The sequence below is a fragment of the Phocoena sinus genome, chromosome 10 (assembly GCF_008692025.1).
Source record: "Phocoena sinus isolate mPhoSin1 chromosome 10, mPhoSin1.pri, whole genome shotgun sequence".
Classification (NCBI taxonomy): domain Eukaryota; kingdom Metazoa; phylum Chordata; class Mammalia; order Artiodactyla; family Phocoenidae; genus Phocoena; species Phocoena sinus.
Genome location: NC_045772.1, coordinates 85,732,930 through 85,750,033, shown reverse-complemented (window position 1 = coordinate 85,750,033; position 17,104 = coordinate 85,732,930). Strand labels below are relative to the sequence as shown.

The following is a 17,104-nucleotide window of genomic DNA, read 5'->3' as shown; positions in this document are numbered from 1 at the left end:
TTCTCACTAATATAGTCTTTCCTGTATTCAATGAATGTTTTAGTAGTATACTCTTTATGGACACATTTTTGGAAATAACCTCTTAAAAATATATTCACTGATACAGAACATTTATAGATGCTACAAAGCTTTAAAAATAACTAATATGTTTGATATATAATCAAGATGTTTCACATGGCTTTGATACAGTGTAAAGACTAATTTGATAAAGGTTAACTAGAGATCAGAGCAAAATGTAAAACCTTAACTAATTACTTGTACAAGTAAGATCCTTAAAGATAGGAATAACAAAGGAGAAAACTTTGTTTCCTTTACCCAGCACGTAAGATGGCATTGATGACATTCACTAAACATTGATGGATGGAAAGGAAGAAGGATGGAAGGAAGGAGAGAGGGAGGGGGCGAGAGAGGGAAAGGAAAGAAAAAGACAACACAAGTAGTAACTTGAGAGTAATACTTTTTAAAAATACCAGAGAATCTTAGCTGATCAGAAAAACAGTACTCAAAAGACATGGAGTTCTAGCCCAGACTGTATCACTCACCAGTCATTAGTCCTTGAGTAAGGCACTTGACCTTTCTCTGTATAAGTTTCCTCACTTCTCATGAGGACACCATCTACCCTAGCAGCACAGTCATAAGAATCAAATGAGGTGATACTGCGATTCAAAGTGCTTTGTCAATGGAAGTGTAAGATATTTTCATTTGGGGGAAACTGTTAAAACACATCAACAGTATTCTGTTGCTGCTAAAACGTTATTCAATTTTAGGCTACAATTAAGAAACTATAATATTTAGATCATAAGATCTATAAGTTTTGTTGTTTTTTTTTTTTTTTTTTTGCAGTACACAGGCCTCTCACTGTTGTGGCCTCTCCCGTTGCGGAGCACAGGCTCCGGACGCGCAGGCTCAGCAGCCGTGGCTCACGGGCCCAGCCGCTTCGCGGCATGTGGGATCTTCCCGGACCGGGGCACGAACCTGTGTCCCCTGCATCGGCAGGCAGACTCTCAACCACTGCGCCACCAGGGAAGCCCAGATCTATTAGTTTTAAGATTATCTGAGTTGATCAGAGTGCATCTAGAACACGCTTTTTCAGAGGGACCCTGACAAACACTATTACATCCAGAATTAAGAAAAGGCAAAAAAAAGTTATAAAAATTATATTATTGTCAAAGAATTAAAAATATTAAGCTTGCTTAGCCTAGAAAAAAGTAAATTAAGGCAAGTAATGACAATAATATTAAAATATTGAACTATGGCTATATAAAAGAAATATATTTGCTGCTGCAGAAGCAGAATGGGAATCAATTAATGGAAAATACACAGATTTCAATCACATAATAACTTTCCAATAATGAAAGCTATCCGCAGCAGGCAGAATAATGGTCCCCAAAGATGTCCATGTTGTAATTCCCAGAACTTGTGACTATGTTACCTTAATAGCAAATGGGACTTTGCAGATATACGCATACCTCGTTTGATTGCATTTCACCTTATTGTGCTTTACAGAGTTGCGTATTTTTACAAATTGAAGAGTTGTGGCAACCCTGCGTCTAGCAAGTCTATCGGCGCTATTTCTCCAACAGCATTTGCTTGCCTCGTGTCTTTGTGTCACATTTTGGTAATTCTCACAATACTTTCAAACTTTTTCATTATTATTATATTACAGTGATCTATGATCAAGGATCTTTGATGTTACTAGTGCAAGAAGATTATCACTTACTGAAGGCTCAGATGATGGGTAGCATGTTTTATCAATGATGTATTTTTTAATTAAGGTATGTACTTTGTTTTTTTAGACATAATGCTATTGCACGCTTAAGAGATTACAGTATAGTAAACATAACTTTTGTATGCACTGGGAAACCCAAAAAATCACGTGACTCGCACTTTACTGCGATGCTCGCTTTACTATGATGATCTGGAACCAAACCTGCAATATCTCCAAGGTATGTCTATATGATTTAGATTAAAGACCTTGAGATGGGAAGATTATCCTGATGGGTCTAAGCTAATTACATGAATCCTTGAAAGCTGAGAACTTCCCCAGATGTGAAGAGAGGGAGAAGTGAGTAGTAAAAATGGTCAGAGATGCTGGCTTTGAAGATGAAGGGAGGCAGCTGGGAGCCAAGAAATGTGGGCAACTTCTAGAAGCTGGAAAGGGCAAGGAAGCCTTTTCTACCCGGTAGCCTCCAGAAGGGAACACAGCCCTGCAGACACTCTGATCTCAGCTGTGTGAGACCCATGTTGGATATCCAACCTACAGAACTACAGGATAATAAATTTGTATTGTGTAAACCACCAATTATGGCGATTTGTTATAGCAACCCATACACGGACCAACAAGGAAAGGCTGCCTCAAAGATAAGCAATCTGTCTTCAGAGAGAGTCATCGAGAAGCTGTTAGAGATGATACGAAAAGCAATTCCATAATGAATGGCCGGGAATCCACAGTGTTAGCACTATGACTTCTTTGAATCTCATGATTCTACAACTGAAGTAAGGGTCATTAAATTGAAGGCAGTGGAATGAAATGGAGTAGAATACTACGTTCAGAGAACCTCTGTCTCTTTCAGATTTCCAAGTCACTTGGTCCTCAGGTGGTTCAATCATTACTTCATCCCAAAGTTCAAGAAGTCATTTCTAGTTGCGGGTCCACCCATTATGAAAAGGATTTATAATTATGTAGGGTACTGCTAGATACTGGTATAGCTTTTATGGTGGTGTTTTATGGAACATTTGGGGGACAGGTATTCTTAGGGACATTAACCTGAAGTGCACTTCCACCACTATGTCCAAATTCTACTCCCCTCCCCAGTAATGGATCCAAATTTAGTGGAAAACTCCACAAAATTTGAAGATATTCGATTTTAGATGGAGTGAAAACTCTAAAGGAGGTTGGAGAACCAAGTTTATAAATGGTTAATAACTGCACAGAAAGAGAAAGCAGGGGAAGGATGTATTTACATAGGCTGTTGGTCTCTAATATACACTATTTGTAAGCTAAGTTATTTTGGTTACATCCTTCTGGAGAAACCAAACTAGAGCAAATTCATAATCAACATAATCATCAAATTTTATTTGTGGATCCATAGGAGAAGCAAGTTATCAACCCAGGATATAAATACAAGACAATCATCTATGGCGCTTTTTTAAGATACAGATTCTAAACTCTGCCTTTATAGATTATGATTCAGTAGGTCTAGGCTAGTATCAAGATTTCTAAGAATAATCTCAGGAAGCTTCACAGATATATCTTATCCACAGCCTGAGTTGCATACTTACTAACCCCTATGTCCACCAAGAGTATATTTTCCAGCCCCTCTTTTTTTGCTAGCAAATATAAATGAGAAGACCTATGATCCTGTCCAGTTCATCCAGCACCATCCATTCTCTTTCATTAATGATCCTCATGATTTAAAAACTCATATAAGTAACGATTTGGGCACCTCAGTCCCTCTGGATCCCCCAACTCTCATCTTGATGTTGATTTGATTTGTACTCGGAGGATTTGTCTCCCTTTAATTCTCTGTAATTTCACAAGTTAAACCGTCTTTCCTTGAGTTACTTGTCTCTTTAAGGACTCATTTGTCCAGAGGGAAAAGTGAAATAGAAAGAAACAAAAAGCCCATATTCTTACCAAGAAGACAATGTTGGTATTTTGATAGAGAGCTCGGGCCACACAGATTCTTTGCCTCTGACCCCCACTCAAGTTGATGCCCTAGAGAAGAAATATCCATAAACATCCACCTTTTAAATTAGTAGATGATCTGTTGATAAAAAAATTCCCTTTAAAATACAAACTTCTCTAAAAGAATCTTAAATTAATGGTAATTTATTAATTAAACTGTGATAACATTAGTAAGATAAAATGCAAGCTGTCTAGTGGTCAACACTTGAATTATATTATGGTAACTTCTGACTGATAACATTAATCCTCTTTTCACTCTGATAGAGAACTCTGCTGTACCAAAGCATTAATAACCATAAACCAAGGTGAGTGCTGAAGATGAAGTAATCCCCAAATTGTTTCTAGTTTCATGCATTGTGTCTGTAGTATACTAACATATGCCTCTTAAATTCGATATTACAAGTTTTTTCAACAGAACTACACAGCAATATGCTTTTATAATCAAGTACTGATTATAAAAATTTGAAAAACTAGTATTTATTGAGCATTTAGTATGCACCAGGCTGATGTGAATGGCTTTCCATTCCTTATTTCTATTATTCGTCAGAGCAATTTCAACATGTAGGTATTATTCCCCACGTGGAAATGAAGACTCAGAAAAGTCCAGGTCATGTCTTAAGCACTCCACTAGGTTACAATAAAGAACAGCCATGAATAACACAGACTACAGAGTTGGACCAATCCCACCTGCACCAATGACTCTGGGCAAGTTCCTTAACCTTTGTCAGCCTTGGTCCTCTTGGCTGCAATACACTGATAACAAAACACCCATATAACAGATTTGCTGTAAAAGTAAATAATGCACATAAAGCCTTTTGCCCAGTACTTGCCACCTATAAGACTCAAAAATTTTAGCCAACGTTGTTATAAATGATTACATACAGGTATAAATATTTTTCAGCTAGTCACAGAACAGTATGATGCCAATGTAAAACCTGTTTACACAAAGAAAAAAGAACCCTTTAACAGGAATAAATGGATGCTGGCAAGAGTGGAAGAAGTGGTCGGAAGCAATCTCAGTTTCCAAACCAATTTAAAGTAAACTCCAAGTAAGTAAAAATACATTTGATCAAAGTCAGGGACTGCTTCCCTTCCCTTGAGAACTCTCAAGCAGCTAGCAAAATGTGACATGTATGCTGGTTAGTCAACAAATACCTAAGAGACGTGGCATCAAGAACTCCTGTGCTCCTGTTTCCAGAACTTGTCACTAGGAAAACACATAATTCCAGAGCTCTCAGATTTTCTCATGCTCCATGAAAAGTTAAAGACAACCCGAAGACTTTTCTAGATTTGTGTCCATTGTCTAATTAAACTACACATAGCTTACCCTCTCTCCAATTTCAGTTTGGTCTCCGAATGGTAGTAAGTCAATATCCGGCTGAAGAGAACAGGCATCTGTGACAGCTTTGTACCTTTGGGAGAAAATATTTTGAGTTTTTAGATCACTATTAACATACTGCCCAGAAACTAAGTCCCAGGTCCAATGTCTTGGAAGCTGAAATAAAACACTTATTGAACAATTTAGTATATACTAGCCTCTACACTAGGCTTGTAGATACAAAGATAAATAGATATTTTTTTCCCACTTTTATAAAACTATTAACAAGGATCTACTGTATAGCAGAGGGAACTATATTCAATGTCTTGTAATAACGTATAATGGAAAAGAGTCTGAAAAAGAATAGATATAAATAAGTACAACTAAATCACTTTGCTGTATACCTGAAACTAACAAAACATTGTAAATTATACTTCAGTGAAAAAAGTGGTTAAAATTTTTTTTAAAAAACTATTAAATGGAGCAGAATATTGACATAGAAACATATAATAAAAATGTACCTTGTTAGGTACTGAATATTATAGATGGGTAGGTGCTGAATATTATAGATGGGTAAAGTGCTCCTAGAATACACAGGAAGACATGACCGACTGCTCTGAGAAATTAGTGACGTCTTTGAGAGGGGGCGAGTTGTAAGGTGTATCCAGAAGGATGAGCTATAATTTGCTAGGAATGAAAATGAGGGAAGGGAGGCTTAAGGAACTGCACGAAAGTGAACAAGTTCAAGTGCATGTGAGGGATAAGAGGAGGCTCACTGGGGCTAAAGCATGGGTTACAGGTGGGGAATCTGTGTCCACAATCATGATGCTGAAGGGAGGAGAAAATGGAAGAAGATGAGGACTGATGTATTCAAGTTGACCTAAGGCTGGATCTGGAAATTGGACGGACTGGAAATACAGGGAAGCATGGGCACTGGGAGTGCTAGGGAAAATATCAATGGTTTCATTTTCTCAATCACCTGGTCTTAAAATATTCAAGTCATCCTTGATTCTTCCCTTTTCTTCCCCCTGCTCTTATTTTGTCCATTCTTATTCTAGAAAGCGTTTCTGTCAACCATCTCTTCTTCTTCCATTTCTACAGTCACTGCCAAGTGCAGGCAACAAACACAGCATGCCTGGGTCATTATCCCATCAAACTTTTAAATGCGTTTTTGCTCCTAATACAGATTCATCCCACATAAATCTCTTATGACGCTGCCAGAGCACATTAACTTTGTTAGTCCCCTTTCTAACACTTGCTGTGCCTCCCGAGAATGTCAGATTTATATCCGGCTGGCTTTTAAGGCACTTGACTGTCTCATCTCAGCCTTCCTTTACAATCTAGTTTGCTGCCATCAATACACACAGATCCCTTTCTGTTTGGTTTGTTCCCAGGCCCCAAACAATCCCATGTAATTTGAGTTTTTCCTCCCACACTTTCCTCTCCCTTCCCCCTTCCTCATGCCTCTCCCCAGACCTAATTTTCCTTACCTTTCAGAACCCAGCTCAGGGTCTTAGGACACTCCCTGCCCCTCATGCAGGTGGCTTAAGGAAAGGATCTTGCCTTTGTACACTCGAGCGGGTGTTTAAAAGATGATTGAAAGAGGACATATTCTGGCTGCTCCGAGTAACCAGACCCCTCAGATCCCGTATTCCTTTTCTTCTGTCCACGGTTAACTCTTCTTCTGCTCCTTACTGAGATTTTTCTTCTGTTTACCAACAACCTCAGCACCATGCCCACCTCCTCCCCACACATACACACACACTTCGGTTTTGGCTGTTTATTTTTGGTGTACAAATCCTTCTCAATAATTGTATAGGATGGGCTGAAACTTCCAACGAGGCTTCTCTTACAGGAGTTGACTTAATAGACCAAGTGATGAAGATGGATGCAGGGGCAAACAGAGAAGAAAGGAAGTCCCGATACAAAGACTCCAGAACCAGGGGATAAGGGTGGGGGGATAAATTGGGAGACTGGGATTGACATATACACTCTACTATATGTAAAATAGATAACCAATAAGAACCTGCTCTATAGCACAGGCAACTCTACTCAATACTCTGTAATGGCCTATGTGGGAAAAGAATCTAAAAAACAGTGGATATATGTATATGTATAACTGGTTCACTTTGCTGTACACCTGAAACTAACACAACATTGTAAATCAACTATAATCCCATAAAAATTTAAAACAAAAAGGCTCCAGAAACCGTGAACCAAAGATAGGGATTAGAAATAGCTGCTCATTTGAGTTCTAAATTTTATACATTCAAAATTACCTCTGTTTGTTGAAAGGACTTCCAAAGGTAATATTTTCTTCCACTGTAGCATTTAATAGCCAAGGCTTTTGAGCTGCGTAAGCCACAGAATACCTGTTCCTACTGGAAAATGGAAAAGAAAAACAAAACACAGCAAGGGTGCTGTGCTGAATCTTTATTTTAGTATAACAAAGAAAAATGAAAGTTGATAAAATATCTCAAAGACAGAAATGGGGAACTTCTAAAAGAGAACATTTTAACCACCATCAACCTTATTAATTAATGGTTAAATATTCCACTAAATTAAAGGGATGAGAACTTAATTAAAACAACACACAAGGTGCAAATTTTATTTTGGTATGCTAAAGAAGTATTTTATGGTATGAACTATTAATTAAAATGTTATTTTTTAAAATGACTATAATTTTAAAAATAATTTAAAGATAAATAGCAATTAACTCTAATAGTCACGGATATTTCACTTTATATTAAAAGCATTTTACATAACTCTGAATTTTATATGAATATCTTTAAAAAGATGTGAATTAATACTGTAATAATTATAGTATGTGTTTGTGGCTTAATTGCATGAACATATTTTAAAATAATAGATAATATTAATAGATAATAGAAATATTTCAAAACAAAGAGTGATCTTGAGGAGTCCATTTCAATAACGAAACTACATATTTCAATACATATTGAAATAGTTTATTTTTAAAAAATGATAGCCTCCTCCCAGTCCCCCATTTTTTTGGCTTGCAAATTCTACCAGATGTCTATACATCAGATTTTAATTTGCAATAATTAGGAAAATGCATGTGAGTTGAAGATACAGAAGATGATGAGATTGGGGTAGGGAAGGGGTCAGCTTAAAATTCACACTTCGACAGTTAGTTTATGGTCTGTAAGTACTAATTAAGGAATTAAGGTTAAAAGAGAATAAAGTTAAGAAAAAAAGTAGTTAGAAATGCTCAGTGATCATCCTGAAACATTATGTCTTAGGAGCTTAGAAGGCATGATAATATATAGTACGCTAGCAGTCTCTTAGAAAACCATCTGTGTGGTAAAACAGTGGTTCCCAACCTCTGGCATGTCTGTTTCCCCCTCCCTGCCCCGGGTCCTTTAAGGTTTTTTTTTGTTTTTTGTTTTTAATGGATGAAGCACTTGGCTCTCCAGCTCCAGTTTAGAAGCAGATCCCATCACATTTTAACTCATAAACAATATACATATTAATTCTTATGCAATTTTATCTTGTGAAATCCCAAATCCAATTCGCTAAGAACATTTGAGTTTCAGCCAAAGTTGAGACCCATGTGACTCACGGAGAAGGTAACAGTTGACACAATGGGCCATTTTGTTTGGCAAATTAATTCTGTTAGCAGCCTCCAAATGTTGGGAACTACTGCTACTGGAAATATGGCTAGCACATTTTAATAAATGACTTTGTACATTATCAGAATGAGTAAAATGACGAGGACTAAGAGATGGAATATCAGGTAAAGTCTGAGGAAGGAAGTTATGCAGATTAAAACAGAAATAATACCTTCTGGTTGCTTCAAAAGAAGGTTCAGATTCATTTACACTGCAAGTGTGGCAAACAATGTTCATTAATGATGAAATATAAATATAGAATGAATGAGTGTACATATCAGGTAAAAGATAAACATTGAACATATAAAATAGCTACATTTCCCAAATAGTTTTTGATATTAGTCCCAAAGACAAATCAGAAAAATGACCGTCTTCTTTTACATCTTCATCAGTGAGGAAATAATTACTTAGTAAGCTTCCAAAAGAAGGACAGCGCTGTTCTCTTTCATATATAATTTGGGTTCATACAATGGACATGTTCTAGCCAGAACTCTGCTCCAACTACCTGTGTAGATTTAGGTAAACTTTGCAGAACAGTTTCCTAGTTTATACAAGAATTTGATGTTTCCAAGCGCTCCCTACCTTTAATATTTGAATTTAATCTATCTAAATTCCTAATCAGTTACCCTAAGGCATAACAAGAAATACTTTTTGCTCTCTAAACTTGAAGGGTTTAGACACAGCCTGGCCCTTAAGGAACTGGTAAGAAAGACAGACATGCACAATGCATGGTCACACTGTAACATTTTGGTATAATTAATTACTGATTGATATTATTTATGTAAAACAAGGTGTTTGGCTAATTAAATTTAGTTATATCTATTTCATTGGGGAAAAAAACACCCGAGGACCTATTTTTTTATTATTCTAAATTTTAATAGTTTAGTTGAACTCCATCATTCTGAATTCAAAAACCACACACATAATTAAAGTCTACAGGAACTCCAAGAATAGATCCTATTTCACTTTGGAAAGCATCATATGCTTTTGTGGAGAAAATGTACCTAAGTACATTACTTGGTGATTTTTGGCTTAGTGTTTCTAATGATAAGATTTTCACAACTGCACATTTCTGATGACATCATGGGGTGGTTAATAGAGGTTATGGAGGGCTTCCCTGGTGGCGCAGTGGTTGAGAGTCCGCCTGCCGATGCAGGGGACACGGGTTCATGCCCCGGTCCGGGAAGATCCCACATGCCGCGGAGTGGCTAGGCCCGTGAGCCATGGCCGCTGAGCCTGCGCGGTCCGGAGCCTGTGCTCCGCAACGGGAGAGGCCACAACAGTGAGAGGCCCACGTACCGCAAAAAAAAAAAAAAAAAAAAAGTTAAAAAAAAAAATAGAGGTATGGAAAAACAATCTTAGACTGAAACTTCCCTCTCAATAATGATTATTCTCTGATTTAAGTTGCTCATAAAAATAATGAAATGCACAATTTCCCAAGTGATAGTTTCCACACAATATGCTTTAGACGCCAAAAAGTTTGGATTTTATTTTATTTTTTTTAGTGGTAAAAAAACCAATAAATGAACTCAATGGTTTTATTTAATCTGAGGAAGAGAGAAAACAGATGAGGAAGAGCAGGTGTATGGCAGAAATTAATGAATTAATTTTCCTATTGGCCATCCAGGTGGAAATGCCCATCAGACACTTGAAAATGTCAGCCCGAACTGGAGATATGAATTTGGAAGTCACCAATTTTTTTCAATTACTATTGATTAACTCCAACTACATGTATTTAATATCAATTGAAAAATATTTATTGATCACCCCCTAGTGCCAAAATACTAGAGATACAGTAAACAAAGAAAAGTCATTCCTTCTTTCATGTTGCTTTCTGTTTGGTGGGAGTGTGACAAGGGAATAAACACCATGATAGGTGAAGCAAAAGGTGATATTGGAGCACAGATGAAGGACACCCAATCCACCTTTGGCAAACCAGGGTAAATAGAGGAGTTGATACCAGAGGGATAGGAGTGGGCTAGATAGAGAAAAGGTGAAGAATATTTCAGAGCAAATAAAATACATATTGGATGACCTTAAAGTATCCTGGTCATACAAGGAGCTGATATAAATTTACCATTTCTGAAATGTGGGTGTCAATGGTGAGAGAAGAAAAGTATGAATTTTAAAAACAAGTGGTGAACAGCCATAGCGAAGGGGCTCATAAACCGTTTTACAGAGTTTGAACTTTTCCACAGGGCCATAGAAAACACTAAAAGGATTTAAACAAGAAAGAGATAACACGTTCAGTTTAGAAATATCACTCCAGTTGCAGAAAGTAACAAATAAATTGGAGGGAGCAAGATGGGAGGTAATACAGACAGCCTTGAAGGCTGTCGGATACTGGAGATGAGAACGCAGTGCCCTGACTTTGGGTGATGGTGTATGAATGAAGAGAAGTGGACACGTTCAAAGATACCTAGGATCGTGTGATTGACAAGATGGGAAGGGATGGAGGGGAGGAAGGAGCGACAGACAGGGGACACAGACGAGGAAATGCATATGGTGGGGGAAGATATAAAATTCAGAATCAGACACATTCAGTTTGAGATACCTAAGGGATGGCAGAATGACCATGGCCAGAAAGCAGAATTTGAAGCTCAGGAGAGAGATCTGGTAAACAAATGAAGCCTTTGGGATGATTTTCCCTCATAATATATGCCTTAGACCCCAAGGACCTTGGATTCCTTCCTTTACTAGTGAAAAGCCAATAAATGACTTCAACAATGCTAGCTTATCACAACGAAGTGGACAAAGAAGCAGGAGCAGATAGAGGAAACTAAAATCATGGGAAGCTATGTGATGGCCCAGCAAGTATATATAGAGGCAAAAAAGAAGGGGATGAAGACAGAACCTTGAAAAACATCACTATTTAACAAATGGCCAAGGAAGAGACATCTGCAGAAGGGATTGAGAGGAGCAGGCAAAAGTTCTAAGAGGAAAACTTGACTGTGAGTTTCACTGGAAACTAAGCAAGGAAACCTTTTGAAGGAGAAAGGTATGGGCAACAACGTCAAATGGACAGGAGGTCAAAGGGGGAAGGGGAGGGTGGGACGAATTGGGAGACTAGGAATGACACACATACACTACCGTGCGTAAAACAGATAGCTGGTGGGAACCTGCTGTATAGCACAGGGAGCTCAGCTCGGTGCTCTGTAACGACCTAGATGGGTGGGATGGGGGGGCTGGGAAGGAGGTCCAAGAGGGAGGGGATATAGGTGTACATATAGCTGATTCACTTTGTTGTACAGCAGAAACTAACACAACATTGTAAAGCAATTATACTCCAATAAAAAAATAAATAATTTTTTAAAGTGCACAGTGAATTTAATAACTAGGATGGCACTGATGGACTGGATAAGAATAGTTTCAGTGGAGTGGCAGAGGTAGACATGAGACTGCAGTAGACTGAGGCAAGAGGAGAATAAGAGGAACTGGAGGGAAAGGCGAAAGACTTTTATTAATTTATTTAAAGTATTTATTTATTTTGGCTGCACCAGGTCTTAGTTGGGGCATGCAGGTCCTTAGTTGCTGCATGCGTGCGGGAATTAGTTCCCCAACCAGGGATCGAACCTGGGCCCACTGCATTGGGAGCATGGAGTCTTACCCACTGGACCAACAGGGAATTCCCAGGAAAGGCCTTTTTATCTACAAAAAGAAGGTGAGAGAGTGGTAGTTGAAAGGGGCTGTGGGCTGAGATTAGAAAGATAATAGGGATGGAGATGGAAAGAGAGAGAGAGAGAGAGAGAGAGAGAGAGAGAGAGAGAGAAGAGTCCTGTGTGTCTACAAAGAGAAATGGAAAGAGCCCAGGTCTGGGTTAGATGTGAAGTAGATGAAAAGCAAAAGACAACATGCTTGGCTTGAGGGTGTCTCAGTCTAGGAAGGAGACCAGCCCACATTATTTATTTGGACAAACTGCAGAGGGACCAGAAGAGAAGCTACATTTCAGTCCACCTGGGAAATTAGAGAAGATTTTGTCAAAGACACAACATCAGAGTTGACACCGGAAAAAAGAGTGAGGCCACCAACCTGGGAGAGGGCATTACAGAGGAGGTATGTGTATTTGAAAACTACCCGCAGTCCAGTGTTACTGGAACACAATGGAAAGGGTGGGTGGAATGGCAGGATAAGAATTTAAGAAGTTAGATAGGGACCACATTGGGAAAGGCCCTTTTATGCAAAGGTGTCTAGAATATTTCTTCTACGCTTTGGCCAGTCAAGAAAAGAATTATAAGCAAGAAGAAAGTAATTAGATTTTCGTGTCAAAAGGTAAATCTCACAACAGTGTAAAGAAAGGTGAGGGAGTGAGTAGTTCACAGTGAGTAGTTCACAAATGCGATTAAGTACCTGAACCAGGAAAATTAAAATAGATACAAAAATGGAAGAACAGACATAAGAAAAGTGATTGGTTGGATTTTGCAGGCGATAGAGAAATAAGAATCTAGGTTGAATCCTTGACCTCTGACTTGGGCTCCTACCAACTGATTTCAGGGGGTGAGAACACAACCCTTCCAGGATACAGGCGGAGAAGCAGGTTTTGGAAACATGAGCTCAGTTTGGATGTGTTCAATTTGGAGCTTGTATAAGACTTTTTGGAGGAGCTATTAGGTTTTCAGAAGAAGGTTCTTGGCCAGAAATGTACACTGGTGTGTCATTAGTACTTAGAGAGAAAACTGAAGTCAAAGATATAAATAAAGGAAGGGGATCCTACAGTAGACTGTATATTCTTCCTCACCTTCCATCTCCAGCTCCTTATGGTTTAACTCATTAATTTTGGCTTATTCTTAAAATGTAAGTTCAAGGATCATTCATGTATGCCTCCCCCCTAAGAAAACCTTGTTGATCCCACAAACTCAACTCAGGTCACCTATGATTTGTTCTTATAAAACCCTGTACTTTTTCTTCCTGATATTTAAAAAATTTAACCAAATAATTTTGAAACTACTTTCCTACTTCCTCATGGCCTTTCCTGCTGAACACTACGCTTCATGAGAACAGGGGGCTGGTTTCCCTTGTTCAGTTATCTACCCCCAACAATGAATACAATGATATGCAGGCTACAGGTGTCCAATACACATTTTAAACAAATGAATAAGGATCATGGAAACCAAGAAAGGAGTTGGTTTCAAGGAGTCATCTGTGGTGAACAGTTTCAAAAGCTATGGAGAAGTTAAGCATGATTGAGAACAAATTATGACAATTGAGCATTTAGGCAGTCATGACAGGAACAAGGAGGTTAAGTGTGGGTAGATTCTTCTTTTAAAAGGAGAAATGTTCCCGTTGTTTATGAGATAGGAAAGACCTTTTTTAAAAATGGAGGATCATGGGAATTCCCTGGTGGTCCTGTAGTTAAGACTTCACCTTCCAATGCAGTGGGTGAGGGTTCGATCCCTGGTCGGGGAGCTAAGATCCCACATGCCTGTGGCCAAAACACCAAAACATAAAACAGAAGCAATACTGTAACAAATTCAATAAAGACTTTAAAAATGGTCCACATCAAAAATATCTTTAAAAATAAAATAAAATAAAATGGAGGATCATGGAATGAGGAGGGCAAGAAATTAAAGACTTCTATCAGAAAGAAGGGTTAATTCATGTAGTAGCGTCATGCAAAAGGCAAAACAGCGTATGGAGGATCTTCACTTCTGAAGTCCTCCCCTTGCAGGATTTAGATATATTTTCCTTTAAGAGTAAAAGTTAAATCACATATACTAGTTTCAGAGGAAGAACGAAAAGGTAGATATAGATCCATTTGTAGGTAGTCATTTCCCATGAACAAATTAAAAAATTATTCTCTTTCATTTTCCATGAGTAATGTAGCCCTTAACTTCTAGAGACCACCTCTCCGAACTTTTCACTTAACGATATGTTTAATCAAATTCAACTGAGGAAGGTTATTTTCTCTCTTCCTAAATAAATAAATAGAGTTAGCTCCAAATTCTAACATCAGATCTTATCTGATTACATGAAAATCACCGGTTCCACGTCTGTAGACTCATCGTCCACCATTCGATGTGGCAGTGAACAGTGATGAAGGCAAGCGAGAAAGCGAGGAGGTCAAATGGAAAATCCCCTTCTGGACAATGGCATCCAATTTCACTTCCACATGCAGGGTTTTGTGTGTATTTTCCTTCAAGGGTAAAAGTTAAACTTGGTATTCTAGCAACTTCCAAGTTCATGGTTGGTACCTTACGGAATGGGAAAGAGTGACTTTTGCAAGCTTAAATCAGGAACAATATTTGGAAGAAGGGGAGCTAGATGTGGGCGCAAATATGCTATATCATGTCTGATCCAGGTAAGCTGACTCATGTTATCACCCCTTCATGCCAGGCAACATCACATGAAAAGGAGTAACTCCTCAATTCGCCAGTCCTAGAGTAACTCAGCCACTGTTATAAAGCCAATTAGCAAATTAGCACCAAGACATTAGCAAATAGAACATCATGACAGATGGGGTCTGACAGAATGGCTGATGGCATGGGCAAGGTGGAAGAAAAAGAAAGGGAAACCAAAGATAAATGATGGCTATGTCTCACATGATTACTACAATTATTACACATTCTGGACTCCTTCATTGGAATGGTCCATCAGGTAAAGAGTTTTATTTAGTCCTAGTTCCTAAGATGTCAGTAGGAATTATTATTTATCATGACAATTAGGAAAGGACAACTTCAGTCAGGCAGGACATTTGCTTTTCAACAAATACAGAGCACACCCAGATGCAGGGGCAAGAACCCTGGCATTCTGACAAGTTTGGAGAATTTTTCAGTCCCTCCCTCATCCCTCTCTCCTTTCTCTTCTGGGGCTACTGCATGTCAGACTAGGTCAAACGTAGCAATTGCCAAGGGGGCATCTATGTATAAATGTCTTTGTGTACCAAGTTCTACCCATGTAGGTCTATCCTGGATGAGCAACAGTGCCTTCTCTCCCGCCCAAAGTAAATATTTCTTGCTGCAACAGGACAGAGTACTTTATAGGACTTTGGTCCTGCCATCTATGCGGACACATTTAAAAATAAAATTCACGTAACCAGAGATACGTGCAGTGAGGAAAGAATGACAGCAAGGCACTTGGTGCTTTACCATAACATTTAGTTTATTGCTTTGCTTTATTTTGTTTTGAGCTTTAAAAATTCGGCAAACAATTCAGTCTGTTGCGGTAAAGTACTTCTTCGCATTTACACACCATCAACCTATCAATATTGGTAATTTCTAAATTAGCTTTACTCTAATAACGTTTATATGCCTTTCCTTATTGGACTAGGCACAATTTTTTTTTCCAGGATGAAAAGTCATTGCAAATAACTCTTTTAAAAGGGTCAGTATTCTCTGAACATTCCTGATTTGAAAATACGTTTTATCAGATATTAAGGATACCATGGAAAAAAATTAAGTAGTTCTCATAAATAAAGAAAAATAAAACTTCTGTTAGCTTATCTAATCTCTTAGGGTGTTAGTTTTTAATTTGTGTGCGTGTCAGACACACCCAAATATTTTTTGAAGAAAATTTCAGTCCTTTCTGCCATGAAGAGATGGGATTATTGTCTATTAAGGCAAGTATTCATAAAGAGATGATTTTTAAATTATAGTGATTCTATAAATACTTAGAATTTTCTTAAATCCTTTCTCACATCTTCATTCTATTGGCTCTGACTTTAAGATATAACCTTTTCTTAGCTTTTTTAATATTAGGATCCATGGGAGGTATTTCTTTCTTATTTCTTTAAAAAAAACCTTAAACTTTATAAGTATATGTGTGTTTTTTATCTCTTGTTTCCCTCTTTGACTAGCTTTCATGAAGCTCAGAGTGGAATTTGGGACCCATGTGTTATAAACATGCAAGACTCCAATGCATGGATTTCTACCTATTAATTGCTCAGATTATTATTTAAACCTTATTTTCCTTCTTGATATCTTTATTTTTCAGGCTTTATTATAGTATGTTATATAAAATAATTCACAACTTTTATGAAATTAGATAGGATATAAATGGTATAAATTTGCTTAAGATATATATATATATGTACCCATATATATATATGTATCTTGCTTAGAAACTCAATAAATAAGTAGATTGTGTAAAATACTTTCCTAATTCCCATATCATTTATTTATCCACTAACAAAATGATAATGATTATTAGTGATAATATTGGGAGTCAATTTGGCCCAAGTGGAGCTAATCTTAAGTAATACTAGAGAAGACTAGATTTTAAGAACATTCTAGAGATATGAAAATAAAATCTCATGCTTTTTCTGTCACATTCTCTCATTCTTTCTCTCTGTTTTAATGCTAGTGAAACAAGGTAAAAACAAAACCCAAATAACTTCATTATAGCCGTACATGTCATATAATATAAGTTAATCCAGTAAAACCTGCTTCTCAAGGCCTGTATCCATCCAAGATGGCAGGTGATGGTGGCAGGGTACACACCACCTAGCATCTGACTTTAGGGATCAACAGGGAC

At 37.8% G+C, this 17,104-nt stretch overlaps 1 protein-coding gene across 13 annotated transcripts in view; it reads right to left on the bottom strand.

Annotated features, from left to right (window-relative positions):
- The window catches only part of ABCC9 (ATP binding cassette subfamily C member 9), a 150,544-nt gene that overhangs the window by 67,793 nt on the left and 65,647 nt on the right, over window positions 1-17,104 (bottom strand). For all 13 annotated transcript variants that reach the window (XR_004351753.1, XR_004351752.1, XM_032645442.1 and 10 more), the window contains 4 exons: window positions 8,811-8,849; window positions 7,286-7,387; window positions 5,016-5,100; window positions 3,638-3,718 (listed from right to left, as the gene is read on the bottom strand). Coding sequence is in view for 11 of the 13 variants with exons in the window: in XM_032645442.1 (XP_032501333.1) it covers window positions 3,638-3,718; window positions 5,016-5,100; window positions 7,286-7,387; window positions 8,811-8,849 (307 nt within the window). In the remaining 2 variants the exon portion in view is untranslated. The remainder of the gene's footprint in view (window positions 1-3,637; window positions 3,719-5,015; window positions 5,101-7,285; window positions 7,388-8,810; window positions 8,850-17,104) is intronic.